The 19,101-nt window shown below is 36.2% G+C and overlaps 2 protein-coding genes across 2 annotated transcripts in view; one reads left to right on the top strand and one right to left on the bottom strand.

Annotated features, from left to right (window-relative positions):
• Positions 1-4,745: 4,745 nt before the first annotated feature.
• Positions 4,746-8,860, bottom strand: LOC141392363 (uncharacterized). The gene is made up of 3 exons (XM_073965312.1): positions 7,346-8,860; positions 6,090-6,518; positions 4,746-4,835 (listed from the first exon to the last, which is right to left on the bottom strand). Exons 1-3 carry the CDS (start codon positions 8,858-8,860, stop codon positions 4,746-4,748), a joined length of 2,034 nt encoding a protein of 677 aa, XP_073821413.1.
• A 6,159-nt stretch (positions 8,861-15,019) lies between these two features.
• LOC141393036 (uncharacterized) overlaps positions 15,020-19,101 on the top strand; it is a 28,646-nt gene continuing 24,564 nt past the window's right edge. The window contains exon 1 of the mRNA XM_073965980.1: positions 15,020-15,372. Within this exon, the coding sequence (XP_073822081.1) occupies positions 15,117-15,372 (256 nt within the window). The 5' untranslated portion in view covers positions 15,020-15,116. The remainder of the gene's footprint in view (positions 15,373-19,101) is intronic.

The raw sequence follows: 19,101 nt of genomic DNA, 5'->3' as shown, positions 1-19,101 counted from the left end.
GCAAAAACCCTTTGGTACATCTTTCTAACTCTCCATCAGTGACCCACATTCCAAATTTCAAAATTCCCGCTCTATCCGTTCACTCAAATACAAATTGTACTAAATTTAGTACCATTTAGAACTTTTCGTACACATGAGTACTAATTTCCAAAACCATTTCCTTTTATAAACACCACTTTCCAACCTTGATTTCCATACCAAATTCCAAGTATCTAGCTAAATCCCTTCAAAATATACAATTTGTACAAAATTTAGTACTTTTCGTACTCTTAGAGGTCGAGTTTCCAAAAACCCTTTGGTATATCTTTCTAACTCTCAATCAGTTACACTCATTCCAAATTTCAGAATTCTAGCTCTTCCCGTTTGCCTAATACAAAGGGTACCATATTTAGTACCTTTTAGTACTTTTCGTACTCTTCTAGGTTAAATTTCCAAAAACCCGGCCTTATCTCACCCCTACACACCGACAGCAACCCACAGTCAAAATTTCAAGTTTCTAGCTTCAGCGGTTTCGTCTGGGCGATGATATACATGTCACTCACTCACTCACTCACTCACTTATCACTACCCTGCCAGCATTTGGAAGTGACTCACTCACTCCCTCGCCTAGGAAGTTACTCCGGAGACACGCCAAGGAAGATCGTTGTTGAATTACACAAAAAATTTCTATTGCTTTCTTGTGATTACCTTTTATCGCGTATGGCGACACTTCGGAGTGGCTTCTGAGCGACTTCTAAGGCGATTGTTTACATTTATTTCATGATCCAGCACATTGAACAAATATAGAATGAGTATTAAATGAGACGGTGGTGTAGTGGTAAGCATACTCGCTTTGCACTCTGAAGGTCCAGGTTCGTTTCCCAAGTCAGGCAGCATAACATCACATTTTTAAAATGACAAAATTAATGTAGGTGGAAATTCCAAAGAATAATTTCTCTAAAAGAGCGTACTTAAAAACAAATAAAAAATAAGTAAAGTGAAAAAAATAAAAACCGCCAATCCTCCTAATAAAAAACAATAGTAAAAGAAAAATAAAAAAAATATTTTTTTTTTAATTCCAAGAACTATCGCGGAAACGATCTTCCAGAAGTGTCCCTGGAGTGACTTCCAAGACGACACGCCGGCGTGGTTCATTTCTTCACAACGGAGGGTACTCCAGGGTGCCTTCCGCGACTATCGCCGCGACTGTTTCCATCGCCCTGGACGACACGCCTAAGTCACTTCCGCGATAGCTTTTGCTTGTAGGGTATGCTCTTTTATATATATAGATAGGTCTACGACCATTATTTCGATGCGTTACAAACTTTTTGGCCAAAACCAAGTTATAATACCCTCCCCACATAGTGGTGTAGGGTATAATGACGAATATCACAGCTTTGGTTGGGGACCTTCCAAAAGCAAAGTCTGACTATGAAAGTAGAACATCCCATCTTTGCAATCACGCACAGTAGGTGGCCAAATAACGGAGATATCGCAATAGTCGGTAACACATCCCATTTTTCTATTTTTTTGTAATCACGCTACAGGTCGCATATTTTGATCGGATCGTCACGAATGACGAATGCGGGTCCCACAGTGGAAGAAGCCTATTTAGTTTGGTGATGTTCGGATAATATTCAGGGGCGGAATTTGAAAAAAAAAAACTTATTTGGAGAAAAGGCCAACGTTTTATTTCAAAGCAAATATCTCTTTTCTGTAAGAGGTACAGTCAAAAATCAATTATCCGTAAGCCTCCATTACACGGGAAAAACTCAGAATTTTATGTTTTTTTTACACCCATTTACCATGAAAATCTGTATGACCATGGGCTTATAATTCATTCGCCAAATTTTAATGGACAAAAAAATGTACAAATGAATTATTTGAGAACAGTTTCAATCTTTGAAACATCACATAAATTCATAATTGTATATGTTTGATTAAAAATATATTATCCGGGAAAATCGATTATCCGTAATGCTTACGGTTCCGACCATTACGGATAATCGAGGTCCGACTGTATATCGAAAGCAAAACCTGACAAGGAAAGTAGAAAATATCACCTTTACAACGATGTGAAGTAGGTTGTCATAGGTGGTCAAACAACAAAGATATCGCAATAGTTGGTGATGCATCCCTTTTTCCATTTTATGGGCAGTCAAACTACAGGTCGGAATTTTGATCGGATCCTCACGAAATTTTGGGGGTTGATGGGGGTCTCACAGAGAAAGAAGCCTATTGATGGTTGGCGTACATCCCCCTTTTCCATTTTTTTTTTTGAGTTGTACTTACGATGCTCTTAAATGCGTTTCAACAAAATTGACCTGTATTAATGAAGACATTCAGAGCAAAGGCGCTAAGCTATCCCAGAATTTTACCAGTCAAAAGCTTATGCACAGGGGTAGTGGTGTAGGGTATCACATAGTCGTCCCCGACCCGACTATAGCCTTGGCTCACTTGTTTCTCCTATTCTGGTCCACAGATATCGAACCGGACAAAAATTAAGGATACAGCTAACTACAAAAATGTTCCTAAGATTTCAATAAACAACTTTCTAGAACATATAAAGATTCTTTGGCCATTAAGAAACTATGATACAGAGTTCGTATGATCTAGAAAGTTTATTGAGATCTAAGGAACATTTTTCTAGTTTGTTGTTTACTTCAATTGCGATCGGTGTGATATCTACAGACTAAAATCCGAGAAAAAATTATAATGGAAATTTGACCTTGAAGATTATATTGAATGGCGTGTTCACAATTATTATTCTTTAGGACGAGAGCTACATATTTGCATCCACGAGTAAACCCAAGTTCTTAGCAGTTTAGAAGATATGTATGTGCCTTGCAAAATTCCTTTTGACATCAAAGCCTCAGGTCTTTGAGTGCCCATAACCGCGAAAGTGATAGGGAAAAACGCCGAGACACGTGTCTTTTTACTTTTGGTCCTCTACCACGCTGTGGTTTCAGAATATGGTTAATAAACCATGACTCAAAAAATTACACACAGTGTTATTGTGACTAAAAAACGATTTCTATAAAATTTTTGAAAATCGAATCGGATTTTTTGTTTTGAATTCAAGTTCAAAGTGCCACGCGTTAACATATTCCGATCGTACTCAAACTTCGGCAATCTTAAAATCTAACAAAACTAATCACTTAACGGAGGTGCCGCATAAAAAAAAATCCGACATCGTTTTTTCCCTATGAGTTAACACCACCCTAACACACACATACTATAAATTGATTTTCGTCAAACAATCAGGATTTTCATTATCAGGCAATATTCCTTAATGTTCATATATATGTATATGTGCGAACATACACACTTCGAATATGTATGACCTTAGTCCTATCATTTTGTGGATCTCAATGTTGCGCACTAAATTCAAGTCAATGGCAAATGTTTGTTCAAAAATCACAACATCCGCCGTTTTTAGGGAATATATGTTTTTAAATTAGGAGTAATGATAAAATTATTTAGTTTTTGTTTTCGTTTAAAAATGCGATAATCATTAATTCATCGTTGCTAAAACATGACCCTCTACATTTAAATTAACGTTTAACATGAAACAGTTTCAAACTTACTATTATGTGACAACATTAAACACACAATAGAAATAGCCAGAAACTTTGAACATAATTATCGTGGAATGAGTAATTGATTTTAAGGAATTCAAAATAAATAATAGGAATATTTGGTGTATTCGTTGATATTTACAGTACAATTTAGAATTAGAATTTAGAGTATCTTAGATTATCCAATTTATATGGGCATAACTTATTCTTTTACAACGGATTTCTATTTTTTTCTTTAAAAGTTCAGAATAATATAAAATCACTTTAAAAACGGTTGTTAAAATTACAATAAACGCTTTCAAATGTCTCCAGTTTAGCACAGCGGACATCGCTGTGACAAGACTAGAACTGGAGAATGGTAAGCAGTTCATTATCGCCTCTTGCAACATGACCCACTCGAGAGAAGTACCAACTAGTGGGGTCTGAGGTATTATGAGGGTCATTCATCCTTACAACACCATCATCACTGGGGTCTCCAATGAAACATACGACAGAGTTGAGTCGCTTTTAGATTTCATAAATACTTACAATCTTACTATATGCAATAGACGTACTAACCCAGCTTTTGTATATCCAATATCGGAAAACTTTAGGGGATGGCAGGAGTTCACGACAAGTCGAAATAGATAGTTGGTCAGTATCCTTAAAGAAGGTACTCGGAGAAGTTCAATACGGGTTTGAAAGATAAACTTCTCAAAATTTCAAAAACAGATGACAGCAATAGAAAAAGCTGTATCAATTTTAGAAATATTTTTAGATACAACTTTTAAAGTAGAAGCGTTCGAAGAAGCTGTCAAACCTACGTAAACAGTAAATAAAAGCTTTCAACATCAGCTACCAAAGCGGCACCTGGTAGTCATAAAAGGATAAGCTGAAGGAGTGTAAAAAGCTATAGCGAAAGCAAAAAAGCCATCCTGCATAGAATTTTGTGAATCGTCTAATACAGCCAGACTTAGTAAATCTATTAGACACTCAAAGCCAACTTATACAAAGAGAAATAACGGCTCCTGGTCGGAAAAATTTTGCCGAATCTCTTGAAATCCTTCATAAGACTCATATCTTCAGTTGCACGGATGGACCCATCGAAAAGCAACCCAAACTACTATAAATAATTACAACATTGGTATTATGCCAATAATACCATATGGTACTATACCAAAAATGCTACAGTATATGTCTATCCCTCAACTAGGTAGCAACGTAGTATTCATCAGTAGCTGGATAACCACCATACTGCAGAGTAGAGTCATTAATGACACACTGGAAAATAGCATGCTGCTAAAGCACGTAAATCGAGTATTTCAACAGGGAGGAGTGATCTCACCAAATCCTAAGCAAATTTGACCTCGTGGGGATTAAAGTGATTGTTTATGCGGACGATGTGGTTACACTCGTCTCTCGGATCACTGGATATTTGGCCACCAGAAAGTGGCCTGAGATGAATCCAGGGAAAATTGAGATGGTGCTATTCACTACAAAACCATATATGGAATGCTCAATCTTTCACTACTATAAGTATATTGAGGGACCCAACCGCGTTATTTTTTCATTTGCTTCTTTTCCTCACGTACAGTGTACGTGAACAAAACAAATGATAAACGTCATCTGGTTGTTCACAAAAGTGGAAAAGAAAACAATACAGAAACAAATGAGCAAAGGCTATAGTTTGGAGGGGGCCGACTATGGTATACCCTACACTAGAGTTTTGTAGTTCCGGAACTAACTAGTTCCAAGGAACTATTCCGGACAAGGAACTTGTTCACCTTTATTTTAAGGGAAGTATTGAAAAACTATAGAAATAATTTATTTATAATTTGAATATTAATTTTATTTATTTTTAGGGATTTTTCCGGAAGGCGAGAGAAGAGGAAGAAAAACGCTTTTAGTTGGCGGGTAAGTTCAACACAACTAAAGTTTTTATTTCAATTCATTTTCTAATTTTCTTTTCATATTTTCTTACAGCTATCTTCATTATCACTTACATACTATTCATATACTAAAATTTACATCTATGGAAAATTCATTAGGTTAAGTTTAGATAAGTGAAAATAAATTAAGCAAAATGAAAAAACTAAGAAACAATATTAAAATAGCAAAATAACAATAATAAAATGATGAAAACAAAATTAAAAAAAAGAAAAAATGGCAAACAAAATTTAATTGAAATAAAAATTAAATAAAACGCTACTGCTCCAACATTCTCCCCCATTGGAAGACCGCAGGCTTTCAAAACATCGGTAATGGAGCAATCTTCGCAATCGGCCTTTTATAAATCCCGGTCTTAGTCTTTATTTCTGCCACCCTGACTCTTCCGTCTTTGCCTTCGGTAACGTTGACGACTCTGCCGGTGAGCCACTCCTGGGGAGGCAGATTGTCCTCGTGAACCAGAACTAGCCGTCCGACCTCCAGATTGGCCTGAGGATGATGCCACTTCGCCTTGCCTTGTAGACCCAGGATATAGTCCCTGGACCAAGCCCGCCAGAACCTCTGCTTGAGACCGGAGAGCATCTGCCAACGCTTGCAGTACCTCACCTTGCTGTCGCTGTCTTCTACGTCGTATTCTGGCGGCAGCGAACGCAGACCCGCTCCGACTAGTAGATGCCCGGGTGTCAGAGCTTCCACGTCGTTGGGGTCTGGAGACAGCGGTGCTATGGGGCGACTGTTTAGCACCGCCTCTACTTCTGCGAGCATCGTCACCATCTCTTCTTGTGTCAGCAACACTTTGCCGACAGCTCGCAGAAGCAGGAACTTCGCCTGTTTTACGGCAGGTTCCCACAGGCCCCCGAAATGAGGAGCCCTCGGAGGAATGAAGCTGAACTGCACGAGGCTGCGTATTCCTCCACGGCTTTGTGGCTTGCTAGGAACCTCTCTTGCAGTTCCCTCAACTCTCGGCTGGCTCCTACGAAATTCGTCGCATTGTCGCAGTACATCTTCTTTGGGAGCCCACGGCGTGCGGCAAACCTTTTAAATGAAAGAATAAAAGTATCAGTGGATAAATCAGATACTAATTCTAGGTGAACCGCTTTGGACGTAAAACAAACGAAGACGGCAATATACATTTTGGTTGGTGGTCGTCTGCGTATTTTCAATGTAATATCAACGGGACCACAAAAGTCTACGCCTACTATTAAGAAAGGACGTAAAGCTCTCACTCTATCAGTGGGTAGATTTCCCATTACTTGGGTCATCAGCTTTGGCTTATATCTATAGCAATGAATACAATTCCGAACTATTCTGTTACATTCTTCACGGGCATTTATTAGCCAAATTCGTTCACGGGACAAAGCTACTAGGGCCTTTGTACCAGCTTGACAATTTTTGAAATGTAAATCTCTCAAATATATTGAAACAAAATGATGCTTTTTTGGGAGTAAAAGGGGAAACTTCGTATTATGTGGTAACTTCGTATTAAGCAACCTTCCACCTACTCTTAAGAGAGAAAATGTTCTTTTACACTCAGAGAAATCGTGTATAAACGGCGTTAACTTCTGAAGATTCGATTTTAGGCAGATTGAATTCTTTATTTTAGAAATATCCTCTGAAAAATTGGACTTTTGAACTACTTCGACCAATTTCAGGAAAGACCAATTCAACTCTTGAGCTGTAAGACAGATAGAATTTGGAATCTTTCGCTTCTTAACTCTATCAACGAATCGAAAGATATATGAGACCACTCTAAGAAGCTTTTTATAAGATGAGTGATCATTTATTAATTTTAGAAGAATGCTCTCAGAACATTCCTTATCTGTCTTACTATCTGACGCCAATAAAACTTTGGATTTTCTTACTTCCAATGATTTTTCTTCCTCCGTCAACTCAAAATGTTTGTTAACAGGCCATTTAGACATATCGTCTAATAGAAACTTGGGTCCTTCGAACCATATTGAAGATTTAAGTTCTTCAACACTGCATCCTCTCGACACTATGTCGGCTGGGTTCTGTTTAGTGGGCACATGGCGCCAAACATCGCTTTCTGACCATTCTTGAATTTCTGCGACTCTATTCGAGACGAACGTGGCCAGAGTTGAAGGATGGGTTTTTAACCAATAGAGTATAATTTCGGAATCGGACCAGAAGTATACATTTTCAACTTCAAAATTTATCATTGGTTTAATTCGTAACCACATATTTGCCATTAAATGTGCTGCTGATAGCTCCAATCTCGGAAGAGACATTGTTTTGAGCGGTGCTACTTTGGATTTAGCTGTTAAAAGCCGACAAGAAACTCCACTGGAGTCCAAAGCACGAACATAAAAGCAGCAGCCATAGGCTCGCATCGAGGCATCTGAGAACCCATGAATTTGGATCCTCGAGGAAGTGGTCGTGTTTACGAATCTTGGGATTTGAATCGTATCTAACTGCGAAAGGTTAAATTTGAAATCTTCCCATGCTGAATTCAAACGCATAGGAATCGATTCATCCCAGTCTAATTTATTAATGCAAAGTTCTTGCAAGAGCATTTTGGCTTTGGTGATTATAGGGCACAAGAGACCGAGGGGATCAAATAACCTTGACGAAATTGACAAAATGTGTCTTTTTGTAGCCTTCATATCTTGAAAGCCTCCCTCAATATAAAATTTGAAAACATCATTTCTTGGAGCCCAATGAATTCCTAATGCTCTTGCAGTTTCAGAATCTGAGTGCAATAATTTTTCACTGCAACTTGTTTCATTAAAGTCAGGATGATTTGAGAACCATTTGGTCAGTTTGAATCCTGCGGAACTGAGAATAGTAGTCACTTGGTCACAAATTGTGATCAGACTACTCAAATCAGCAGCACCAGTCAATAAATCATCAACATAAAAATCGTTGCGAACAACTTCAGCCCCAATTGGCAAAGTCTCTTTGGACAAATCGCTTAAATGGCTAAGACAACGTATTGCCAGAAATGGCGCAGAAGATGTGCCATAAGTGACCGTCTTCAATTTGAAAATTTGTACCGGATCAATATCGTTTTGTCTCCAACGGATTAAGTGAAAATCCCTATCTTTCTCGTCATGTAAAACTTGACGGTACATTTTCTCAATGTCTGCAGTAATTACATATTTATGTAGACGGAAACGAAGCAGAGTGGAGTACAACTCTTCTTGAATAGTTGGACCAACCATCAAGAGATCGTTGAGCGAAACATGTGAAGATGTCTTGCTCGAAGCATCAAAAACGACACGAAGTTTAGTAGTTGTACTTTGCGGTCGGAAAACACATTGATGAGGAATGAAATAATGTGGTTTACGAGGAACTATATTATTTGTAATTTCCATATGACCTAAGTCAAGATACTCTTTCATGAAGGAATTATACATTTCCTTAGAAGTGTCGTCACGAGAAAGTCTCCTTTCTAAAGAGAGAAACCGCCTTTTTGCAGTTTCGAATGACGAACCCAACCGTTTCACATCTTCCTTGAAAGATAAAGACACTTGAAAGCGTCCTGACGGTAAACGTCGCACATATTTTTGGAAATGTTCCTCACATTTATTTTGCTCATCAGACCATATCTTTTTACAATTTTTTGGAATTTCTTCCAACTCCCAAAACTTTTGAACTATTGCATCAATCGTTTCTTCATTCCCTATTGAACTATTTATATGGCATACACTTGAAGTGGACCCCTTTGACTCGTCGTATTTTCCAGCTACGATCCAGCCAAGCGAAGTTTTCTGTAAAACTGGAAGAGTACGATTTGGTTTGATTTGGCCAACACCAAAAAGTTCGAAGAAAACTTCAGCGCCAATTAATAAATCAACCCTTCGAAGTTAATTAAAATTAGGATCAGCCAGTTTAATATTTTTAGGAATGTTCCAATCAGAAATAGATATTTTCTGAATATTCGTTATTGAACTCAATACCCAGAACATAGACGAAAATTGGGTAGAATTGAGTCTCGACATTATAGACAGTTGGACACTATTCTTTGAGAAATATGATAACTCAGAAATACCAGTTAAATTTAATCTGCCACCTTCTCGTTTTACCTTAAGCCTCTGTACCAGGTCTTCAGTAATCAAATTAGGTTGAGAACCGGAATCTAGAAGAGCTCTAGCCAAAATGTGTTTCCCAGAACTACTTCTTACCTGAACTAGTGCTGTGGCCAAAATTACGCCTTCACTCGACGCCGAATGGTTGACCGAAGCACTGGAAGTAGAGGGCTGCTCTTGATACAGATTTGAATTTGGATTATCAGAAGCATATCGATGCAGTAAGAAATGGTGTGCACCACTGCATACTCTACACTTCACTCCTGAATTGCATTTGGCCACCGTATGACCCTTCTTCAAACAATTAATGCAAGCAGGGACGGCTTTAATGAATTCAAATCTTTGGAGAACTGGTACAGCAGTAAAAGAAGAACAATTTGTTATGTTATGCTGCAAAGATCTACAGAAGACACACTTTTCTGGAGATTGTTTCTGTTTAGAAACAGAAAGTGAAGTCTTGAAATTCCTTTTAGGCTGATTATCAAATTTGGGTTTGTCTAATTTGGGTGTTGCACCAGAAGACTCCTCAGCAGAAATATGCTGGTATCTTTTATTTAATACAGCCTTGCAATCAGACCATAAAGGGAGCTTTTCGAAGTCAAACTGTTCTTCCCATTTGGAATTAGTGATTGGATCGACCTTTGACATAACTAAGTGGATTTAAATTGCATTTGCAATCTTTTTGTCATCACCAATTGACAACAATGAATCATATATGGCAGAAACTGTATCAATCATGCTTTTCAAAGCAGAAGCCGAAGGTTTAGTGATCTCAGGAAAATCGAAAAGCTTAGCAATATTGTCAAAAAATATTAAACAATCATTATCATAAACCTTCTTTAAGCTGGCTAATGCTTTGGGGTAATTTTCTTCAGAAATCTGAAAAGCTTTGACAGTACCAAGAGCTTCGTCGGACAAGCATGAAATCAAATGGTTGAATTTTTCTATGTCTGTCAATGTCGGATCTGTTTGGACTAAATTTTCGAAAAGACTTATGAAATTCTTATATTCGGAATATTTTCCGCTGAATTGTGGCAATTTCATGTTTGGCAATCTAGATTGATGCGATTGAGCACAAAAAGAAGTCTCAGGCATACTACTCCTCCTATTTTTAGATAAAACTCCTAAAAATAGGGACTTTGCCGATACACATAAGTCTTCCAATTCACCACGATCATCATTATCGGGATCTAGAATATCTAGTTCGGATTGCAAATGCATTGACTCATCAATATATTTGTTTAAAATGTCTAATCGACATTCTAATTCAAATGAATTGAAGGATATTTTCTTTTCTCGGAAAGAAGTCTTAATTCTTTCAATATTTTTTATTTTTTTCCTGTTGTTGCTTCAAATTGGCTATTTCCGTATCAGGATTACTTTGGTGTTTCTTACCACCAGCCATTTTGATATTAATCAATAAGTTTAAAGGAGTTTCAAACAACAGAAAAACTCTACACACTTTAATATTTGTTAGTGGTAGGAAATGTCAAGTTTTTTATCAAATAAACTCTCGCTTTTTTTTAATAAAAATATAATTGTCAGCTTTAAAATAGTATATTAATACTATCTCAATTAATTAATTTTAGTTCGACAATTGAAAACACAAAAATTTCAGTAAATTAGAAATTTTGTCAAATCGCGTAGTCTAATGCACCCTTAAGTATTTTGTGTATATCGATAACACAATTGATCAAATTGAATAAACGAATATGGGTACTCAATTACTCACAAAGTATGTGGCACTAATGAAGTTCAATATCAAAACAACGAAATATAGAATTTCAGTGAAATTGCAACAAATTAAATTGTAAATTAAATAATTTGTCAAAAATAAACCAAAAAATAATGAAAAATGTTAATGATTAATTAAATTCACTCGAGTAATATTAATATCAATAGTTATCGCGGATTAGTGTGGTGCAACAACAAAAAACAAGTGGAATGGCTGACAAGCAAAGCGGAATAAGAAAAGAAAATTAAGTTAAGTTAATTAAGTTTGTGTTATTTTGCCGCGAATAAATATTACCAAAGTGGTTCACAAAATGTATATATTGAATAAATAAGCCTAAAGTGATAATGTGTGAAGTGTAACAAAATTACAGAAAAATTTGAGTAAAGTACAAATTCTCTAAACCTGAACAATTTACAGGTTAGGATTCACACAAATTATTACAACGCTTTTACCTGTGAATCAGAATCACTCTCCTGATTATGTTTGCTCTTGCATAGGCGGCAATCACAGAACCGGGGCATTGATAATGTCTGGAACACAGCAACAATAGAGGAGTTGACCACAGGAATATTTTTGAAATATTTAACAAAAAAAGTTTTTATTGTTCTTCTTCTTCCTTTTGCAGAAAATTAGCAAATTCTGTTTGTAATATCTTAACAAACACCACCGACACTTAATAATCCCGGGTTTCGGCACCAAAATGTGCACCTTTATTTTAAGGGAAGTATTGAAAAACTATAGAAATAATTTATTTATAATTTGAATATTAATTTTATTTATTTTTAGGGATTTTTCCGGACGGCGAGAGAAGAGGAAGGAAAACGCTTTTAGTTGGCGGGTAAGTTCAACACAACTAAAGTTTTTATTTCAATTCATTTTCTAATTTTCTTTTCATATTTTCTTACAGCTAACTTTATTATCACTTACATACTATTCATATACTAAAATTTACATCTATGGAAAATTCATTAGGTTATGTTTAGATAAATGAAAATAAATTAAACAAAATGAAAAAACTAAGAAACAATATTAAAATAGCAAAATAACAATAATCAAATGATGAAAACAAAATTAAAAAAAAAAAGAAAAAAAGGCAAACAAAATTTAATTGAAATAAAAATTAAATAAAACGTTACTGCTCCAACAGAACTACATATATAGTTCATATAGTTCCCGACGTGCATATAATTCCTTTCATTTGTATAGATGATTTTCTTCCTTTAATTCAACACTCACTTCGATCTTTTTCGTTCGGTGCGGTAACATTGTAAAATAAACGTAAATCACTTCCCCTGCAATTTATTTATTTGTATGTATATTAATCCACCATAAAATGTAAACAAAAAGAAAGAGAAAGTTTCGTTAAAATACTTCACTCTTGGAACTATTTGGAACGAAGGAAATAAAATTAAGACGGAAGAGAAAGATTCATTGAACTATATCGGTCTCGGAACTATTTGGAACGAAGGAAACATAAAGAACGATGAAAGAGAAAGATTCATTGAACTAAATCGCTCCCGGAACTATGGAACTATATTAAGGAACTAGTTCCTTTTGGGAAAAGGAACTAGAAAGATCGATCCGCTCCAGGAACTTGATTGCCCAACTCTACCCTACACCACTACCCCTGTGCATAAGCTTTTCAATGGTAAACATTTATTTAGGGAATATTTTGGAATGCAACGAGGCTACGTGCTCTAGGAATGTGGAGAGATGAAGCATACGGACATGCCTCCGTGTTTCACAAACTACCGAGAGAAATAGCAATTAATGCTAATTGCTGCACTCCTGCAATGACCTTTGATCAGCATATTGAAGATAAATTTACAAACAGGAAATAACGGAACAACGGATCACTCGTGACGGGTCACCACTTCGAGGTATACACAGACGGCTCTACGATGAATTGTGAAGTTGGCTCGGGTGTCTTCTCGGAAGCAGCAAATATGGCTACTTCCACAAAGCTACCTGAATAATGCAGTGTTTTTAAGGCGGATAAAAGAAACTTGTAATATACTTCTACACTAATACACATCAAGATCAGTGGTAATTTTTGTCGACAATCATGCGGTTAGTAAGGGCGTCAGACAAGAGTAGTTCTTACTTGTTAACGAAAGAGAAAGAGTAGAATCCACCTCTAACTAATTGCCAAAGACATCAGTCGCAACACCAATGTAGTAGTAAAAGGAGATATCTTCAAATACTATCTATTACAACCTGAGTTCAGATGCGACAATACTGACTATATGGCCCCAGTAGAATGTCAAACCGACGGAGCCGGGAAAGACTACTTGCGCTGCTATGACTGGTTAGTGGATATTGATGACCAATAGGACGGTCCAAAAATGACAAGATTGTTTTTTTTTCATATGATCCAAAATGCTTATATATGAAAATTTATGGCGATCAGTTAACGTTAAAGCGTGCCACCACAGCGATATATGTTTCCATAGTAATTTTTATGGGATTAAAGGTCAATTTTCACGAAAATGCTCTAAAGGCCGCATTTATGGTCCAATCGATGAAAACAAAGATCGATTTGGACGTTAACCGATATATAATGTTTTTGGATCAAGTGGAATTGGAATTGGTGGAATGCGTTAAAAACCAAAGAATATTTTTAATTTTTTGGGCGACCCTAGTGACCATGCGAGAACCTTTCTGAGAAATTTCATATGTTCCAGCAAGTTGTTTACTGATATTTTTGAATTTTACTGATATCTTGAATTTGGAACGGTTTATGGGACTGAGCCAGAGAAAAAATATAAAAATAGCATACGCTATTTGACCTTTAAGAAACATATTTACACAGTTCGTACGTTCTAGAAAGTTGATTATCGTAATCTAAGGAATATTTTTTTAGATGGTTGTTTTCTTCAATTCTGATCGATTTGATATCTATTGACCAAAACCCGAGAAAAAGTATAAAGAAAATTTGACCTGGAAGATGGGGTTGAATGGAAGGTGGTGGAATTCATGTGTTCACAATTTTTATTCTTAAAGACAAGGGTTACAACTTAGCTTCCACGATTATACCAAAATTCTTAGCGGTTAAGAATATATGAGCCTGACAAAATGATCCCTTTTGTCATCAAGGCCTCAAACCTTTGGGGACACATAACCGCGAAAGTGCAAGAGACGGGAGAAAACACCGGGACAATTGTATTCATATTTTTGGTGCGGTGTCAAAATATTTTTAATTTTTGTCGTGTCGCCCAGTGTAATTGAACAAAAACCGATGTACGTATATTGAATGCAACAGGAATTTCTTACTTCTGTACGTTTAATTATGTGGCGTCGTGTATATGGTACTGTGTTTTTCATGTCTTAACCACATTAAACTAAACAGATTATTTCAACTATGCACTGACTAATATTCTTGTGCAATTACCTACTAAAATATTATTTTTTGATAAGAATTTACAATTGATTTCATGTTTTCAAAACTGCCATTCAAATACCCGCAACATGTAATCCGATAAAATCGGACTCAAAGAGTAACGGACCTTAGACGCAGTGAAATTAATTTCATTATTCAGATTGCTCTTATGTGAGTACTACTTCTGAGTATGACTGACTATCATAAAAAGATTTGTACACATGTACATACAAAAAAATCAATGCCCGCCTGCTAGTATGCATACCAGTGGAACACAAATTCTTGGGTGATAAGAGGATATGCCTACGAACTCAACACTCTCTCATTGTGGTAAAAACATTTTGAATAATATCTACTGTGGGCAAGTAAGTCAGTAGTTAATAACAGCCATTGGTCGCGTAAACATCTATTCGCCAGAAATCTGAATAAATAGTGATCCCTTAATGCGAACTCGACATTATTGACGGATAATGTTGTATTCATTTGGAATGTACCGGTATATCTTTATAATAATTGCCTCTGGAATCTTGTGCCTTCCCAGTGGTAGTGAGGGTGCGCAAAAAAGTCGTTTACCTTGTGAACGCCCGGGAGAATTGCCGAACGGATCATTTCGAATAAAACGAAATTTTATGAGAGTATTTTGCAATAGCGGATATACATTGCAAGGTCTCAAAACTATCGGTTGCGTGCATGGAAAATGGGATGGTGAAAAACCCGTGTGTGCAAGTATGTTGTTTTAGAATACTTCCTTATGTCTAGTAAAATTACATTGCCTAAGCGGAAGTCGCAACAATTTCCATTCCATTACTCATTCTCTAACAAAGCCAATAAAGCGGTTCTTTTTAATCGAATGCAAGTGATATAATAAGTGATAACATACATACATTGTTCACTGAAGAAAATGCAATCCACACAGTGTATTCAGATAAGTAGCATGGACATGTAAATACATATGTAATTTCCTGGAATTTGGAATAAAAAAGGAAAGAAAAAAATACAACAACAATTGAAGCAAAACAATTGTGAACCCACAGAATTTTGCTGTTTTTGTTTATCATCTCATTAATGCGACCTTGTCAAAAATGAACCGTTACAAACTTAAAGAAGTTGAGTGTTTAAATCAAAAGTGTTTTCGAATTGTGCTGCTTAAATAACAGTGGGATAAGCATTTAAATTTGCGAAGGTTTGCTTCATGTCTAAATAAGAATCAATAATTAAAATATTTGTAGTCAAATATTACTCACCATGCAGGAATAATTTCGAAATAAAACAAATAAGAAAAGATTATAGCTGGACGGGGCTGATCATGTGCTACCCCACACCATTACTTTTGAGCATTAACTTTCGGCAAAAGACGTAAAAAGATTGTCAAATGTCGTAGATCCTCATATAGGTTAAGGCACCAGCTATCTACTAAATAATTTTAGTTCAAAGCTGTTCGTACCCCGGCAAGGGGCACGTTCGTGCCAATGATTTATCATAAGGATTTCATTGTGCAAACAAGTTTTTTTCGTCGGAATGAAAAATTTGATCATAAAGATCATGATTCTATCCTAAATCTCTAGCCTTGGTCAATATTTAACGACTTAAAATAACAAGGGTTCAAAAATAAAGAAAAACAAGTAAGAAAAGTCTATAGTCGGACGGAGCCGACCATGGGATACCCTATACCACTATCCCTGGACAATCGCTCTCCACGGAACTTATTTTCAATGATTGTGAAAATTTAATTATCAAATATCAGAGATGTAATGTATAATACTTATGACCAAAACCAAAAAGTTATCTAGCATGACAAAGACATTTTTGTAGCAGGAAAGGAAAATTTAGTTTAAAATGTAATGAAACCCACTTATGTAGTACTACTACTTCCGTTGTTTAACCGCTACGTTATTGAAATTTTTACCAATTTCACACAAAAGTTTCAGTCCATGTAACCCCCTAAGTATTCTCTGATCTTCACGTTGGTTTGTACGCTTCTTCTTCGTCATAAACACAAACTTTGTTCAAAATTTTGCGGGTTATTATTTTGACCTGCAGAGCCGCTACAAAATTGGTTAAAATTTTGTTTTTGGTCCATTTCATCCCCTGAACATTTCACGATCATCACCAAAAACTAATCATTTCCATTCTGGCCCGAACCCAACCTCCTTAAAAAATTCGTTACAATCGGTCCATAATTGCGGCCTTAAGTTTCTTTACAATTTTTAATGGACGGACACACATTGCTAAATCGCTTTATCTCGTCGAGATATGAATTTTGGCATACCAAATATGGGGTCTAGGACGAATATTTCGTGTTGTTACATAAAGTTTTGGAGAGACAATATGTAGCATGGGATAAAAATGTGGTTCTCTACACAGAACCCATTATATATTAGGCAGTAGGCCCGTTATCTAGCAAACACTTTATTGCAATTTACATCAGAGAATAGGTCGGTGCAAAATTTCGTGACTATTGATGAATAATTGCGACTTCAAGCGAGTTTATTATTACACTACAAACAAATAACGGAATATATTAGGCTGTAACTCTGTTATCTGATCATGCACACCAATATAATTGGCATCAATTGATAGGTCAAGCGTTCCACTTTCAAGTATATCTCACTTGTCCGGAATGTCACTTCCAGGAATTAAGATATAAGCTGATTATTTAAAATTTTCACAATCTTCACACAAAAGTTTTGGTCCATTTAACCCTCTGAATATTATCCTATCGCCATCTCAAATTGCAAGCTTCTCCTTTGTGATATACTCTTACCTTATTTAAAATTACGCGTTGATCGGACTATTATTGAGACCTACAGAGCCGCTAGAAAATTGGATAAATATTATGTTTTTGGTCCATTTCACCCGCTAAATATTTCACGATCATCACCAAAAAGAATAGGGATCTATTCTGATCTGAACCCGACCTCCATACAAAATTTCGTGATGATCGGTCCATAATTGCGGCCTGGAGCGAGTTTACAATTTATAATGGACAGACGGACGGACTGACGGACGGACTGACGGACGGACTGACGGACGGACACACATCTCAAAATCGCTTTATCTCGTCGAGATATGAAGATTGGTATACCACATTGGGTGTCTCCGACGAATATTTCGCGGTGTTACATGAATTTTTACCAAAACAAACTTATAATACCCTTTTCCACATTGTGGTATAGGGTATAAATAGTTTAACAAAATTCAAATTCACATTTTCGTATTTCTCAGGTTATTGAGTTATTGTCACCAATATAAATTCTTCTTCTATAATTGTGATAGGTTGTCGTGGAATATTATCTGATCATCGGAAACAATGTAGTCTTCTTACACCTCAATGAACTTTAAAGACACTATACTACAAACAATAACATTAATGGCAGTTTTATATACATACATATTTAGGCTGTAGCTATGTTATTTGACCACATACATCAACAAAATTTGCATAAATGGAAAGGTGAAGAGTTCGTGTTCAACACGTAATCTGACCTTCAGGAATACAGATATATGCCTTAATTGAAATTTTTTAACGACAATGATGGCATGAGTGGAACTTTCAATTGATCATCTGCGATATAAAAGTTTTATTTTCCTGGTCAAAACTCTGTAACATTTTAACGGATAGAGATATTTTTTGTTCGACAGATAACACAACCAGCTTTTCGATGCATCAAAAACGATACAATACGGTAGTTGCAGAGGAATTCAAGGTCAATGTTAAAACGTTCAGTTTTTTCATATTTTGCGACAAAATATGAGTGTTTTTGAGTTTTTCATATGTTCCCATCGGCTTTGCCGACGGAGATATACCATCAGCCTATTTGAATTGAAACGCGTTTTGTTTCAAAAAATAGTATGTAGGTATTTGGCGGTTTTCAGAACTTGCAGACAAAAATATGGATTTTAATTAAAGTTCAAAAGTTTTGTTGTTGGAGTTACCTAAAGGAATTGGCCGACAGAGTCCATCGTTTTTTAGGTCCTTTCTCCCGATTAGGACCATTATATCAGGAAATATGGATTTGTCCACGAAAAACGTAATATCGCTCTAAACAGGGAAGGTACTCCTTCTGTAAAAATTTCCTAATGATCCTTGGACAAGCCCCTTACCGCACTTAAACAAAAATGTTGAACATTTGTGTGGGTGGTACCCTACGTAGTGGAGCGATAGGGCCCACTTTTTAACATAATCTAAGTTCGGACAAAATATTTTTCGAGATTCAAAGTTTGGACCAAATCGGTTCATCCGTTTAGATATATCGCTATAGACTTGCCCCTCAAAAACCTTGTACCATTGTAATTGGGGACTGCAACCTGTTGCAAGAACAATCAAAACGATTTGAAAAGAGGTCATAAACAGCATTTTTCCGCAATTTTGTGAGGGAGGTACCCGAACGAGTTGACATACGAGTATATAGTTCATATTCTAACCTATGCCTTGTATAAATATTACGATGTGTA

The sequence above is a fragment of the Musca autumnalis genome, unplaced genomic scaffold (genome assembly GCF_047663935.1).
Source record: "Musca autumnalis isolate F117 unplaced genomic scaffold, ASM4766393v1 scaffold_2, whole genome shotgun sequence".
Lineage (NCBI taxonomy): Eukaryota > Metazoa > Arthropoda > Insecta > Diptera > Muscidae > Musca > Musca autumnalis.
Note: the sequence above shows the minus strand (reverse complement) of the source record. Positions and strands in the feature narration are given on the sequence as shown.